We start from the raw sequence: 16,714 nt of genomic DNA on the forward strand, positions 1-16,714 counted from the left end.
AGTATCATACTGTGATATTAATATTGTACGTACATATTATGTAATTGGAGCGGTATATTTTTGTTTACAAAATAAACACCATGTTGAGAAAACAATTATTATGTAGGTGTATATGGTTGCGTTCTTGGTCAGTGTTATGGAAATGCACGGTTGCAGAATTCACTTTCACTTGTGCCGATGCCCCTGACAGTGATAACGATAAGTCATCGTGGTCAAGAACACAGTATATTAGATTGTTATAAAAATAAAATTATGTATAACTGTATATGGAAAATTTATTGCAAATTATATTTATTAAAAAATATAAATTAATTTGATTTACGTGTGTTTTCATTTATATCATCTGAACCATTATTCCGTTAAGGAACATGTTATGGAGTCCAATCTATAATTCGTTAGAAGTTGAGAAATAAAAATACATTGTAGCAAATTAAATTCATAATTTTATTTTTGTAATAAATAAAAATCAAGAAAACACTCTTTTTGAGAATTTTCCATATATTAAATACATCATACAAAAGATGTCAATACAAACTAAATCACTTGGTGCAAAGGCAAGCCTGTCGGTTTAGGGACCGGCCGTCCGCCGGCGCGAGCCGTGCCTCCCGCCGCCGGCAGCTGCACAGCTATGCAACAGGCGAGTGGAAACAGAGGATAGCCTCTTCAACAAAATATTTTAGCCTTAAAACAAACACAAGGTGTGCTTTCCTCGTGGAATGCATCTTTGTAGACATCTCTAGTTTTTAATGGAAAATATAGGTGTATTTGATCATGATTGTAAAATAATATAAATAGAGGTATGTAAAAAAGCGTAGTATACTTCTAAAGTGACAAAAAACGAGATAATTTAGTTTTATGATATACAATAAATAAAATATAATAAAATCAAGTATCTAACTTAAAAGTGAAATAATTGACTAACGGCCGAATTTATAAAACGATCTTAATCCATATCTCTAGGTCGATCGCAAAAATGCACCAATCAGAATAAAGTTAAAACATCCCATCCCATAATACTTTAATTGGTATATTTTTAAGAACATAGGGAGATATCGATCACGATCGTTTGTTAATGTCGGCCGTATAACTTTACATCTAAACGATATAAATGTATTGCAACACATCAAGGAGCTTTGGAACCATTGAGTAATTCGGGGCTTAAATTAAATTTCAGCTGGTAATTACCTCAAACAATAAATAAATCTAAAAATTGTGATTTGTCTTTGGTTTTCTGGACATTTCGTCGGCCATAGTTCCATAACTCCTCATAAGACGCAGTATGTTTGGACACGTTACAAAATAAAACAAGTGTTGGTGTGGAAATTGTTGCGAGACTGCGCTCTCGCGTGATTATTTCATAAGTACTTACATAAGTTACAGATCTAGTATGAAGCTAATGCATCTTAAAAGCAAATAGAGAACTTCAACCAATTATTAAATTACGAATCCAAGTGTATTGTATGTTTTTGGAAAACCAGATTTTATGTTCATGAAATTGAAACAACTATGAATATAGTAGAGAATATATACGAATTTAACGTGCTATGGAAACATTTATTTTATTAGAAATTAAGCCTTTGCCATCTTTATTACCTATCTATTATAGGGACCGATATTGTATCTTAATGACTAAAATTACTACCGAGACATCGTTACGAGAAAGACGCAATATAAACTAAACATTTGCTAAACATCACAGCTCAGAAGCGAAGTGATGATGACACGCAGCACAGCAGGGGGCCAAGCGGGAGGTGCTATGAATGATAACCCCATTTATAATCATCTATTGTGTTGCAAAAGTTCAACGGGTTCTATTTTAACGTTAAGGCATATTGAGTCAAGTTCTGTAGAAATAGAAATTTAATTGTAAATCTTACATTATGCCGAACAATAAACATCGGGTTAGGTTTTGATGTTCACAAATCCTGTATTGTTCTCAAAGTTTTAATGTTATTAAATACAATTATATTATGCTATTACTACAGAACGTAATACAAAGTCTTGTAATATATTTATAACGGGATCAAAAAGCTTTTAGCTGAAAGAGATTTTCATATTCCAAATATGAATATAAAAATCGCCCACTAAAATCGTATCGCGAATCCATCTAGCGCAAACCGTACCTAGAAGCTGTGAACTTGCTCATAGCAGCAAGTCGCCCAGGCACACGCACATGTAACCTTTGCAAAACCACTGGGATATACGGACAATGCATTAAGTCTATCATTCTGATTATTTTGGAGTCCTCTTGTTATCACCCATGACACCTTTTAACATACTCAGAAGTGTTTCGTTTCGTTAACTAAAATAAATGCTCGGATGTCGGCATATTAACGCTTATCACAATATATAAAAATATATATCAAAGAAGCTTAAACTACAACTACACATGAAGATGCAGTGCTATGCATTTGCCACCACACGTGGAATCCATAATGTGGCCGACCATAACATACATTTTTTTTGTTTTTTTAAGTTTTATTTGTGCGGTAGCATATGCAAGTTAGTAAGTAATTCACAGCTGATCTTAACAATAACGACAAATAATTGCATCTTTAAAATGTCTATTTATGCAATTCATGGGATAGAAATGGGCTGCAATTTATGTTCGGTGTCATTTAATTTAACACATTTGGTAACTGGCTCGGCATTTTTGTACTGAACATTTAGACATACCACAGTTGGCCACATTTCTCCCCATGAGTATGTGGTAAGGCATTATCATTCATGATTTAACGTAGTCCGCACGTAAGCACTGCTGTATTCAGAAACTAAATTTAATACTTGTCATTCCATAAAAATATTTTTTATTCATTCCTATCACTTAAAAACGGCAACAACCGTCGCGGCTTTCGTTAGCTCACAATAATACTTTTTGCATGGGTAATAACATTAGCCGATATCGAATTTACATGAAACCTATTATCGGCGAAAAGCTATTCTATCTAAATCCACGTGCACTTACAGACGCTTAAGTATAGACAGCTCGAAAGTTATAAGCCTAAGAGAACTCTACGATATTTTTTTGTTGCAGCTTATTTTAGGCTTTTCGTAACACACAATAGTAAATATTATAATGGATATAATTTTTAAAAGAATGATCTTCGCCGCCCTTTTGAGGTGCGTCTATAAAGTTTCATTTAAATTCTCTACGATGCAACGGCGATCTCTTCAACTTTCATCTGAAATTCATAATTATTTATAAGTTATCAGGACAAAATTATTGTATGTAGCAGTGAACAAATAAAGGAGTAATAATTTTTAACGATAGTAACATCATTTGTATTCACATACCTACAGTACACTGAAATAATGTAAAAGTATTTTTGAAATTCTTCACCTTACTCCATTATAAAGTTATTGAACTATACAAAAATTTTACTGTTATGTCTATACATATTTATATAAAAATTCTTAAAGTATGTCACCATAATCCAGAAGGGATCGCCGAATACTTTGAACAAATATATAAAATAAAAATATTGATCAAGTAGAAGTGTAAATGTGTGTAATCGCGTATCGCGTGCAGTAGTTACCTCGCGCGCCCACAATGATGGACTTGCGTTTGATGTCCTGCGGCGCAGCGCGCGCCAGGCCGGCGCCCGCGCCCGCCGCGCCCGCGCCCGCGCCCGCGCCCGCGCTCGCCAGGTGCGCGCCGCCCGCACGGATCGGCTTGGCTGCAATACAAATGTACACGCTATAGCTGTTGCTCAGCTCAGTACTTGTTCAGTATTCACGGCTTCGAGCTATTCCATTGTGGACAATGTGGCCAAATTTGATAAAATTCAAGACTAGACAAATAAAAAAAGATAAGAAACGTTCACAGGCTTCCAAAAAAACCCCATTTAAAATATAAAACACATCAACAAAACTGCTAATTTTTTCCCAACTTGTAAAATAATACTGTTGCTATTGAACCAATATATTCCAGCTACAAACCAAATCCACAATAACATTATCTACTATAAAAAAATATTAAATTACAAATTATATTATACTAATGACTGGTCTACGATATTTACCTATCTGCGCCTGTGGTCCTCGTCGAGCCAAGTTCTTGGCGCGCACAGCCTCCTTAATTCGGTCAACCTCGAACTGGTATCTCTTACGGTCACGCATTGCGCCGTCCTTTGCCTCCTACAAAATATAAAAAGCGTCATAAATATTTCGACAATAAAACAATTACAATAATTCCTGTAATAATAAATACCACAACAAAGAGATACGATTATCATAGCATAGCTATGTATAGTGCGTACCTTGAGCGCGGTCTCGAGTGCCTTGACGCGCTCCATGGTGGCTCGCAGGCGCTTCTCGAGCTTGGGCACCTCGCAGCGCAGGTCCGCGTTGTCGCGCACCAGCTGCTTGTGCACCTTCGTCAGCTGCTCCAGGTTGTTCTCCAGGAATGAAATCTTTTGTTTCTGGGCGAGCGAGCCACCCTCCTCTTCGGCACCCTCTTCCGAATTGTTCGACTTCTTTATCCTAGCCTGTGGGACAAATTAGTTATGATGCAAAAATAGTGCCTGTATTTCAATTTTTAAAAGTAGATGTAGAAATGCGCATTCACCTGCAAGTCCTGTACGAACAGTTTACGCAGGTTGTGCAAGGTTTGCAGCTCCTTGGCCACGGTGTCTTCCAATCCTTTGAGATCGGCGCGAGCCTGCTCACGCCGCTCCACGCTTTGTCTGTGTTAAAACAGTAATAGTCACAACGGAGAACCGATATTTCTACTACCAACACTGAAGCTAAATATGTTTACCTGCGAAAATACTTGAGCTATTTACGTCCCGACACGAACCCATCCATATACATAGTTTCACCGCTCTTGCCGTATCTCTCAGAAATGCCAACCCCCGGCAGAATGAATATGAATGGGATACGTGCGGAATAAAATGACAACTCAAAATTAAAAAGCAAAAGGCATTACAAGACCTCGCACTATATACGTCTACGTCTTACTTACACAGACCATGGAATGTATTTGAAGTGTTCATTGAACGTTATACAGCTCCTAGTAAAGAGCAATTTGGACTAAAACACTGGGACAGATAATAGTCTACAGGTAAAATATAACATAAATTACTAGTCCCGAGGACAGGCTTGGTATGTTTGAGTTGTATGCACATTGTAATGACATTTATTACTTCAAGTGAATGGTGCATCGGCTCAAACAAACCCTCACAATCACTCGTCGGCATTTCGAGTGCATACGTGCTAAGGAAGTGACACGGACACTAGGGATAACATCGCAATTAAATACGTTTATCAGCAATCAAAGACGTAACAGGCAGGAATACAGGATATGGTGAGTAATGTTACATGCAAAATATTATGTGATTTTTTTAAAAATAATAAATGCACATATTGGAATGTTCCGTCACAAATGCGGTAGATGAAGCCTTGAATGTCAATGATTACTAAATGGTTCCATGTCGCCTATTCTTAATAGTATCATATTATTTTATCCATTAATTATTGTTATAGTATTCAGTTAATAACAATTCTCTACATATAATTACTGTTTATATGAAAAATCTCTATTTAGAACATGATTACAAAACTATATTGAGACGAATATATTATGCTCCCTAACCACGAATTCTGAGTCGAGATAATATATTCTGTGATAACCTCTTGTAAAAAAATATTCTTGATAAAATACTACCTAACTGACTCTCAATAGAATGAGTAATATTTATTTACAGCAATATTTACAGTACATGAAAATAATTTAGTGAAGACATTGTTACACCTTTGTGCAAGCATTTTCGTTAAGATAATAGTATATTTATTGCTTTTTGCCTATATAATCAAATAAGTCTTAAATAAATATCCATTTTAAAACTAATAGACAAATAAATTATATGCAAATAATGCACCATTAACTATTTTGAATAACATCTAACAAGAAGATTAAAGCTAAAAACACAAAATGGCAGTGAGACGCGCGCGCATTACGACAGGCGATGCACTAACAGTTTCACCTACTCACTACTTTTATATGCAACTATGGTTAACAAAACTTATTAAATATGTTTCAAGCACGACCTTATAATACTGCGTAACTTGTACACTTTTAACAACTACTAATATCACCTTTCTTTCACTTGATATCAGATAACAGCTACCCCCAAAGAATTATATGACTAGAATATCTTGCATATGACTAACAAGATGGTAGAACTCCACATATGAGAGAAAATAAATGTGTCGAAGACTAGCACGAAAATTATGACTGGATGCATAAGCGACTCAATTGTAACGCACGCAAATATTAAACTTATATTAACGAAGTATAAAAAATAATTACGACTTTATTTAGCCTACAAATACATAAAATACCTAATTTGTACTATAGCCCACGATGTGTAGTGTAAGCCAGTTCGTAAAATTAAAGCACAGATACCTTAAACACATTAAAAAGTAAAAAGCTGTATCAGATCAATTAGTTAATTTAAAAAGGCACTGAAACTCATATTGTCTAATAAATGCATAAATTCAAGATGGGGGATGAGTGTATAAGCTTAAACTAAAACAACTACTTGTGGGTATCGGTGGGTGAGCAAGATCATGGTGACGGATATGATCAGATGCAGCTGGAGGGGGTGGATATTACAGGAGTGCCGGGCAGGTGGGGGTTTAGGAATTGCCGAGAGCGACTTTTCCTCTTTGTCCGTAATTTTCTCAAAATCGTGGCCGAATGGGTAGCTGAAGCCTAGTTTATCCCTTTTTGGAGATTTAATTAAATCTTTGAAAGTGCCAGTTTCGTCCATGAGCACCATCTGTTGGTTGGCGACCTCTTTCTCGGCCTTGTCTAGATTACGGCGGGGCGAGCGTGAGACTAACATGAGCTCCTTGAGTTTGGCTGACTTGTCGGCCTCCTCGCGCTTCAGCTTCTCGTAGTCGTCCTGCAGCTGCTGGCGCGCCAAGGTCAGCTCCTGGTACGTGCTGCGGGGAAAATAACATGTTATTATAAAAATTCTCGGTAACATGTTTATCTTTTGGTTTGTGAAGTAATGAATCAGCACTGTATTCGAACAGGATAATTCTTCATATGAAATCAACACATACATCTATTTGTTGTAATAATTTAGAAAACAATGCTAAAAAGTTATCCTCAATTAGTTATCACGATTATATAACAGAAATTTAAATTGAGGAAATAAATTTTAAGATTACTATCATGAATTTTCTAGATATTCTATTTCTAGACCGATTTTAATTCTAACCAGATGGAGAATAGCGTCAACAAAGGCAAGTATTTTTAATAAGACTATCGTGTAAAAAGACAGTTGAATTGAGTTAAGTGTGATGTAGTTTAGTGTGCGATGCGGCAGTAAGGCGGCTCACTCCTTGAGGTCCTGGTGGTGCCGCTGCAGCGCGGCGAGCTCGTCGCGCAGCGCGGAGAGCTGCGTGGCGTGCGCGGCGCGGAGCTGCTCGAGCTGCGCCTCCAGCGCGCCGCGCACCTGCGAGTCCTCCGCCGCCGCCAGCTGCACGCGCTCCGCCGCCTGCCACCACTCACATACATCACCCACATGGACGACCACTCATTTGCACGACTACTTTTTTTTTTATTATTATTATTTTATGTGAAAGACTAATCTTTTATTCTTAACTATTTATCACAAATCGATATCAAAAGTGATTTTAGTCACGCAATACGTCGCGTCTAATAACATTAAACTGCGACCCTAAGTGCACCGTTTCGCGCAGTGGCGAGCCCACGTAAATTAATTAAACTGAAACTTATATCGATCGTACCCGAACATAATTTAATAAAATATCCTTAACACATTAAACTAATAAAAACTTGACTTAATTTTAACTTATTTAAGTGACACGCAATCCTGATCTCGCTCTAATGCACAAGTCCTGTGTCATGGGTAACAAAATTTATAAAAGACAAATTTGATCTTTTATCACCATTCTGTCCTTCATCAATGCCGACATAAAATCCGAATGAATGATATTTAACCATTCAACAAATATAGTTTTACATTTAAAAGAAGTTGTCCAGTCTATAACCCATATTTGACTAACTCATACCTGCAGACGAGCGCATTCCTCTCGCAACGCGTCGGCGGCCTCCTCCAGTTGCCTCTTCTTGTTCTCGGCTTCGCGCATGGACTCGGCGAGAGACGCGCAGCGCGCCTCGTGTTGTGAAATGAGAAGACGGCACTCGCCGAGCGAACGCTCGTATTCTTCGATCTATTCATGATACATATGGATCGGGTTAAAGTAAAAATGGGCCTATGATCAGGTGATCATTTTGTGTGGTATTAGGTAGGTGTCTTATCTCACAAAATTATTTCATATAGAAAACACAGTATTGTATAAGTTCAATTAGCCTTTGATCATTGCAATCATCTTTGTAGAAACAATATTAGCATTGTCTTTGTGTTTCTTGTTGGTTTAAAAATTATGTTTATAAAGTTATGCTATTATCTGGCGCGAATCTGACATAATCAGATACCTAATTCATACAAATTAACATAACATCTTTTATAAATTAATATATGACTTTTAAAAATAAAATAATTTGCACTTACCTTTTGATTGGCGTCAATGTTGGCCGATTCAAGGGAATGACAACGTTGGACAATGTTTTTGACTTCGCTCTTCATCTTGCTGATGTGGAGACGAGCTACTGTGAATTCCTCTTCCAGTTTGCCGACAGTGTCCACGTTTAGCTTAAAGTCGAGTTCGGATCCTCCAACAGCGGCACCGATCTCGGCCAGGTCTCTCAGCAAGTTTGTGAGAAGTTCGGCGATGCGCTTCCTCTGGTGCGCAGACAAGTCGCGCAGTTGCTGCAACTCTGACGTAGCACTCGCAAGGGCACTCTGTTCAATAAAGTATAATGTTGTTACTACTTTGTGGGTAAGCTTATAGCATTCTATAATATTCAATCTAAATTAGTAAGTGCAAAATAGGAAATTAATAATAATAAGTCTGGAAAAACAACTTCAAGTACACATTATACATATAAATAGTCAATAGATCACCTGCTTGGTCTGCAACTCCTCGCTGAGCTGGTCGCACTCGCGGCTCTTGCTGTCCACCTCCTGCGACTTCTGGTCGTAGTTGACGGCGAGCTCCTCAAGCGCCTGCAACACCTCCTTCACCTCCTCCTTGGCGGCCTCGTTCTCCTGCTGGATGCGGTTCATGTCACCCTGCAGGGCTTCGTAGTCGCGCCTAAACCAATATAAAATAGTAATTTGTACTACACATATATTATGTTATTTTAATAGCTTTTGCTGTGCAATACCGTCTGCTACATACATTATGGTCATCAGTATAATTAAATTCATTTGTTTATGTTTTGTGGAATTATAAAGAAAAAAGTAATAAGGCAAAAGTACAAAGATCCTAACTACGAACTCTACCAGATTGTATGATAATAATGAGAAATATTATCCAGTGCAGTTTATACATGACATATTAAATTCGTCTTTTTATTAAAAAAGAAACAGAGTGATGGCCGTTGGACGAAATTTCATTAAGCTGCGTCTTATTATCTAATCTGTCTATTTTCATTGGTCGTTACAGAGTCCGCATTCGAATGCGTGACATTTCCTATTCACCCATGCCATAGGTCCTGCATGCAGTAGCTATCTGCATTAGTAGTTACCTCGTGTTCGAGTGTTCAAGAACATTCCACATGCGATACAATGACTGATTAAAGACTAAGGAAAATGAACCATATATATAATATTTGTGTTATTAGAATGCAATGAAATTGAACGAAAATAAGAGGGTAACGTAATAAACCCTCAGCCGTCCCTGTCTGGAATAACAACATGAGCATAATATGTATGTTGATAACTTTTATATGAATTTATATTCCTAGGCCTATTTGGGTAAATCATGACCTTGAGTAAAGACAAATTTGGCTTAAGTTACAGATATGTTTAATTGCTTGCGTTATATAGGAAAACTGGGTGAAATAATATCATGACTAAAATTGCCACAATTATATGTTGACTAATTGGTTTCGCACACATTCTTGGTGCAACACGCACGTCATATTGTATCGGGTGGCTAATATTTTCGAAATAATTTCCTATTTTTTGTCCACGTTTTCATTAATGCAATTTTAATAAATACCTCGTACAGATATTATAAGCCATCGAAAAAGTATTTATTTCATTATCAGTTCGAAATTATCAGACTTAGGATCGAATTTTTTTACTTATCCTACATTGAGATCATATCTATGCAATTATTGCATATATTATAGTGGATAAACATAAAAGAAGTAGGAAATCAAATACCTTGTGCAAGCAATAAGCTCTTCCTGCTCCATCATCTGGTCCTTGAGTTTCTCGACGAGCTGAGAGTGCTGGTTGATCTCCTCATCCTTGTCATCCAGCTGTTGGTATAAAGCTTCCAGCTTGCCCTGCATGGCGGCGTCTTCCACCACACTGGCCACTGCGACGGGTACCGGCTAAAAATAATCGTCGTTCATTATTTGTTGTAAAAAGCCAAGGTAGAGGATGGATGCGGGCTGCTAACGACCGAAGATTGGTATTTACTAAAGGATACCTAAATTAGCAGCGGACGGCGATAGGCCGATTGATTATCGTATATTCACAATGTTACGTAGTCGTGGAATACATAATGCAGTCACTTACAGGCGCCGGGGGTTTCTCTTCGATGAAGGATGTGACAGGAGTGACTGCTTCAATCTCCTGCAAATTGACTTGTTCCTCCAGCCGTACAGTCTCACCAGAGCGCCAGCGGTTCAGCTCCGCTTCCAATTTCTCAACCTATTTAAAATAAAAAATCAGTATTATATTACACTATAAACTTTTCCTTCAACTATCCTTTTCAAATATAATTAAAATTTAAAATATGACGCTCATGGTATCATCGTAGCATATGTCTGTCACAGACTTTTACTTGAATTAAAGATTATTCTTACTTGTAACAATAATTCTTTGTTAAGAGGCTGAATTAGAAAAAAATCTGTGTTTTGCAAGATCAACTCACCTTGCCCTTCAGCCTAGCCACCTTCTCTTTCTCTCTCTCGTAGCGACGTTTCCATTCCTCAGCCGTGAGCTCTTCGTTGACACAAACAACATTCTTGACAGTCTTGGCTCTAAAATATATGTCAACAATCAATATTTACAAAAACCAATTTCAATAAGGAAAGGTTTTTAAACATTCCAAATCCATACCTTTTACCAAAGTCAAGTGTGCTCTTAGTTTCACTTTCGTTGAATGAGGCGGGTGAACAACAGATGACGATGGTAGTCCTGGCGTTACCACCAAGAGACTCTTGTAAAATACGGGTCAATTTTGAATCTCTGTAAGGGATGTGTGACTTGTTTCCGTCTGCTAATGCCGAGATGACGTTACCCAAAGCTGAAAGTGACTTGTTAATATTTTTGGCTTCATCCAGCACTGTACCTTCAGCACCAGTTTTAGATACCTACAAGAAATACATAATCAGTGAGAATCATTCATATTGTATACACAACTAACGGTTATATAGTTTCTTGCCTTTTCGGAACCAGCCAAGTCCACAAGATAGAGTTTTCCAGAAAGTTTCTTTTGATTTTCCAAATTCTCCTGTTTCACGTTTATGAGAAAGACAGAGTGAGATCTTGATGAATGTTCATTCATATCTGGAAATATTCACAATAATAAATTATACAGTAATGGATAGTTAATTATATTTAAAAAATTAGTAAATATCATAAATTTACGTACTTGTGACTGCAATGTGCCTATTTGATTTTCCTTCCTCAATTACTTCAAATACTTCCTCAGGACTTGACACGAAACGTTCAGTAGCACCTTTTACAAACGGGACCCTATTTTTGTCTTCATGAACACTAAGATTCACCTTTGAGACTAAAATAATAAGAAACCCATGATTATATTGATTATGTATAACAAACTATTATTATTCAGACACAAAATAAAATACTTACCATCTAGTAAATCCCTGATTTTGTCCATGTAAATTTCAAAATATGAAACTTTAATATGGAACTCAAGGTTCTCTTCCATTGCGTAGATGTGATTGAATATATCATTAACTATCCGTGGAATAATACCCTGTTTACCTGGATCACCTGCAAGTATTATTTGGGAATTTTTGTAGTTTTATGAAAATGAAAATTTTTAATGCATTTATTTTTGTTTGTCCTTAATTTAATAATTGTTATCATAATATTCTTTCGTAAAAATCATCTCATAAAAATACTATTGTATTGAGCCTGTGGGTAGTTGCAACTGTCATGTATATTTGACTGCAGCATAGGGAATTTCACAAATTGTTGGAACCTCAGAAGATGTTATCAGGAAAGAAACACATATGTGTTACATAAAATGTTTATGTATAAATATTATACAGCATAAGTATAAAAAATTATCCTATAGACTGTAGAAATTTCATAATATAATCATTTTATTTATTTTGCAATCATATAATCCAAATAAATGCATCCCATAAATTAATTGGAAGATTCCTTTGGTAAGGCAGAAATCCTATTCATCTGTGAAGAAAAATAATAACCTGCATACAGTCTTATTTTGTTCAATGGGTATTCATTCATCATCATCATCATCATCATCAGTAGCCTATAATATATCTTTGTCTACTGCTGGACATAGGCCTCCTCCAATATGAGACATTTTACCCTGGGTATTCATTATAGATCTTATATTTTATTAGGGGTCTTAGGACACGTTCAACTAATGCATCTCTTGTTTGCTAAGCTATTTCCACCCTATATAATAATAAGGTTAATGGGTGTCATAGTAGTTTTATTATTTTGCAACTTTATGACAAAATGAACATGCTGTTCACCTGATGGTAAACAATATGACTTTGCAACAACCAGAACTTTGAATAACATAATATTTATTGTCTCTGCATTGTGTTTGCAACCATGAGACATGAGATGTTAATTCTCATATATCCAGTAATTACGCTGGCTACAAATGCTCTTTGTAGTTAACAAATGACATGAAGTTGTGGATAGGGAAATCCTTGAATTCGTCCCAGGATCAGATTCCAAAAAAGGGCATAATTTCTTCTGAGTTTTCTAACATGAATAGAATTGATTAAATCTCCGAGGCGGATGACGTCAGCCATGCGACTAGTCGTAAAATTTAAGCTAAATCATTACTGCAATATACATAGATGACAATGTATGTTGTGCCATACATATTGGTTTGGATTTGGGGTAAGGAGGACCATTGTAGATCATTCACTACAATCCAATCATGATGATTAGTTTAGAGATTATTGGTTATCTCACATGTGCTTCTCCAATTAAAATCACTCACATTTTAATTAAACTACCTGGGGACCTTTATGTTACCTTTAAATCAATAAAGTGAGTATTAAAGCAATAAAACACTCCAGATATTTTTATTATTGATATCCATATTCTTCTAATCTAAAACTGAAATGTAACACTTATTTAGATTTCATTAGCAGATCTTCACTATATTAAATATAATTGATTTTCAAATACAAGACACACCCTCACTAGTACATAAAACACACATAAATTAATCAATTTTGGCTATAAACATGCATTTCTACAAATTATATTAATGACAAAATGATTATTGTTATACAAGAATCCACTGAGATAATTCAATTTCAAATTTCTCTTTATGGAATGTAATGTTACTGGTGAAGTATGTGTTACATAACATCCTGATGTTATTGTCATTACAAAAATAAAACCTAGTTTTAGAGGCATGTGCGTTATGTAGTTCTTTTACACAACGGCTGGCCTCAAATGCATATGGAGGAAGTGGAGAAAAGTTATGAAATTTCAGCTGTTACTTCACCAAGTGTGAATAATTACATTTTATAACTAAAAAAATTAAAGGATTGGAACAAAATATATAGTTTAAAAATATTGTAATTACAGTAAATGACATTTCAAGTTTGTTACTTTGTGAGCCATAACCATATTTTAAATATAAGTTATAGTAAAAGGAACAGGGAATTCATGTAACACATTTAATGTGAAAAAATCTTTATCTCTTTTTACCTGGTCAAAAATATCTTTTCATGTCACTACAACTTCCACCAATGTGCAAAGTAAACAAGATAATAGCATCTATAGATTACAATTTACAAGACTTAAATACAAAATAATAATAATATACATATTGAACATACCTATGACACCTTCCATGGTATGTGTTTTACCAGAACTGGTCTGTCCATATGCGAATATGGTGCCATTGTATCCAGCAAGTACGTCAGACACAATACTCTTCGCTGCTTCATTGTAGACCTTTTCTTGAGTTGCATTTGGTTTGAATACTTTATCAAACAGGTATACTTTGCCCTATAAGGATTGGAAGTATTTTATAAAACCATAAATAATTAATTATTACCATTGTGACAGCCTTAAAATTACATAACATAATAATTATGCATTTCTAATGTTTATAATATTAATGTTTTGTCACATAATCAATCAACAATAAAGCATTGTATTTGAAAGGGTTAGTTTTTAATTAGTAATTATCAATACTAACATAGTATGTGTGTAAAATAAAGATGTAGAGAATGCTTACATCTACACATTACTACTATCTACATTCATCTACATATTTTTTTCCTAATAAGTGGTATTCAGAAAATAAAGCTTGATATTTCATTAACAATTTTTATACAATTCATAGTATATCTTAAAAAAAAATACATTTCCATATTTAGCTCAAGTTGTTAGTCAGCTTTAATAAGGCTGTTTAAATTTAGAACTGGAATTTTAAGTCTGGTACACATCTTAGCATGAATCAGGCCATCATAAGTGTAAAATGACATCATCAACTAGACAAGCACTAAGTTGTTCCTCTGCAGGAAGCAATCTAATTATGTGCATTAACTTGCACAAATTTACAATTGGTCTTTCACTGTCTTTATTACAATTAAAGCAAAGAAATACTTTATTTTACAAAATCATAAAACTTGTTATAGCAAATAGGATGGTATTCTCTCAGCACTCTGGATTATATTTTTATAATTCAGTTTGAACATAATCTGATAATACAATATTAACAGAGGAACCTTTCAATGGTCTTAATGCTATTTTGTAATTTGCAAATTGTGGTATAGTTTTATTATAATATACTGAACACAATGCAGGTTCATTATTATATTATATTATAATAAAATAAATTACAAAACCCCATAGGATTATTAATATGAGTTTTGTGGCATGAGCTCCGGGGATCCACATTCAATATTGACACTGTCATACCATGATATTCTACTATAAACATGAGAAAATAAGGTCATAAGTTTTCTAAAATGTAGAGTTGCATGTTGCAAATGTTTAAGAAAACCAGCTATCACAACTGGTATTGCAATTTTGGGAAAACATGTATTTTTCATTGTTGGAATTTTGAAGCAAGAAAAAATAAATAACATATATATTACATATACTAACTCTAACATATACTGTGTCTCTGTAGAATAAAATCCATCACAAAACTATATTATATTTTGAAAATTTTATATAGCCTCTTTTTACTATAGCATTTCTGAGAGAAATTATGTGGTTACTCTGATGCTATTTGTAAAATGGGCTGAGCTTTCCTTTACCAAAATTACATAATGCCAACTGTATGCATATTAAAGAATTAAAAGGTGTGTAGTAATTTTATTTTAGTATGAAAAGTGGATTGAATAAAACAGTGATTTACATGGGTCACTCATACTATTTGTAAAATAATATTTAATTATATTAATCTAAATTCTAAACTATCAAACTTTTCCACACCTAAAACTATTTATAATAATTATTCTAATAAGAATAGTAGTCATAACATAACAACTCATTTAAAATATAAAATAAATAGGGATAGTCAAAAAAATCTTTATCAACACATAATCTACATGGTTAAAAAAATATATTCATAGATATTTGCTATACGAAAAACAAATAATACAAAAACGTTATGCACATATTCTTCTAAAATATGCTTGAAGAATACTTAGGTCAAGGTCGTGATGGTATTTGTATTGATTTTCGACAAAACAAAGATGATCGCTCTTACTTATTCAATATTCGGCTAAATTCTTGAAATTTACGCGATCATAATCATAATCAACGAAGCGGAATAGAAAAGAAAGGCCATTTCGTAGCAGGTGAACAGCTCGCAATGTATTAGTCATCACGATCTAATTTAGGGCGATGATACAGGGAAGCAATATTAGGGGAGTAAATTTTATTCTACTCACCCCTATAGAAATGCAATTGTCGTCAGGCCCCGAGGGGAATTTCACAATGAACTTGGAGCCTGCTTTTTCTTCAGAGTCATTCAGTGGTCGAAATCGGCATACCACTCTGATACTGTCCTCAGCAGCAATCTCGCGATCAGCTGCCATTTCTTACAACAAAATAGCTTACACTAAACACCGTCTAAGCAATTAAAAAATAAAATGTTTGGGGAACATAAAACCGTGCATGAAGAACTACAAAGTTAAAATTTAGTCACTGAAAAATCTTCATGACAGTAATACTAAAATGTCGGCCATATTCTTCAATAAGAAAGGCCCATAATGTCTTTCATTGGTGGAGGTACAACGTGTAACCAACATAAGAAAAAAAATCGATTAGTTCTCTACGTTCCAAATCAAGTTATTTTGAAATAAAAAACTTATATGGATATGTAGTAACGATAAATAAATAATAATTAAATAAATAATTTTTGGTATTGTATAAACCTA

At 34.9% G+C, this 16,714-nt stretch overlaps 1 protein-coding gene across 1 annotated transcript; it reads right to left on the reverse strand.

Moving 5' to 3' along the window:
- Positions 1 to 798: 798 nt before the first annotated feature.
- LOC115443166 (kinesin heavy chain) lies at positions 799 to 16,558 on the reverse strand. The gene is made up of 19 exons (XM_037439716.1): positions 16,226 to 16,558; positions 14,153 to 14,324; positions 11,937 to 12,080; positions 11,713 to 11,856; positions 11,503 to 11,627; positions 11,178 to 11,431; positions 10,990 to 11,098; positions 10,632 to 10,766; positions 10,272 to 10,444; positions 9,003 to 9,192; positions 8,550 to 8,840; positions 8,047 to 8,208; positions 7,351 to 7,508; positions 6,847 to 6,948; positions 4,568 to 4,685; positions 4,260 to 4,487; positions 4,023 to 4,137; positions 3,537 to 3,677; positions 799 to 3,182 (listed from the first exon to the last, which is right to left on the reverse strand). The coding sequence occupies exons 1-19, from the start codon at positions 16,370 to 16,372 to the stop codon at positions 3,172 to 3,174; spliced, it is 2,919 nt and encodes a 972-aa protein (XP_037295613.1). The 5' UTR covers positions 16,373 to 16,558; the 3' UTR covers positions 799 to 3,171.
- Between the last annotated feature and the right edge of the window lie 156 nt (positions 16,559 to 16,714).

Source organism: Manduca sexta, chromosome 17 (genome assembly GCF_014839805.1).
Source record: "Manduca sexta isolate Smith_Timp_Sample1 chromosome 17, JHU_Msex_v1.0, whole genome shotgun sequence".
In the NCBI taxonomy this organism is placed as follows: domain Eukaryota; kingdom Metazoa; phylum Arthropoda; class Insecta; order Lepidoptera; family Sphingidae; genus Manduca; species Manduca sexta.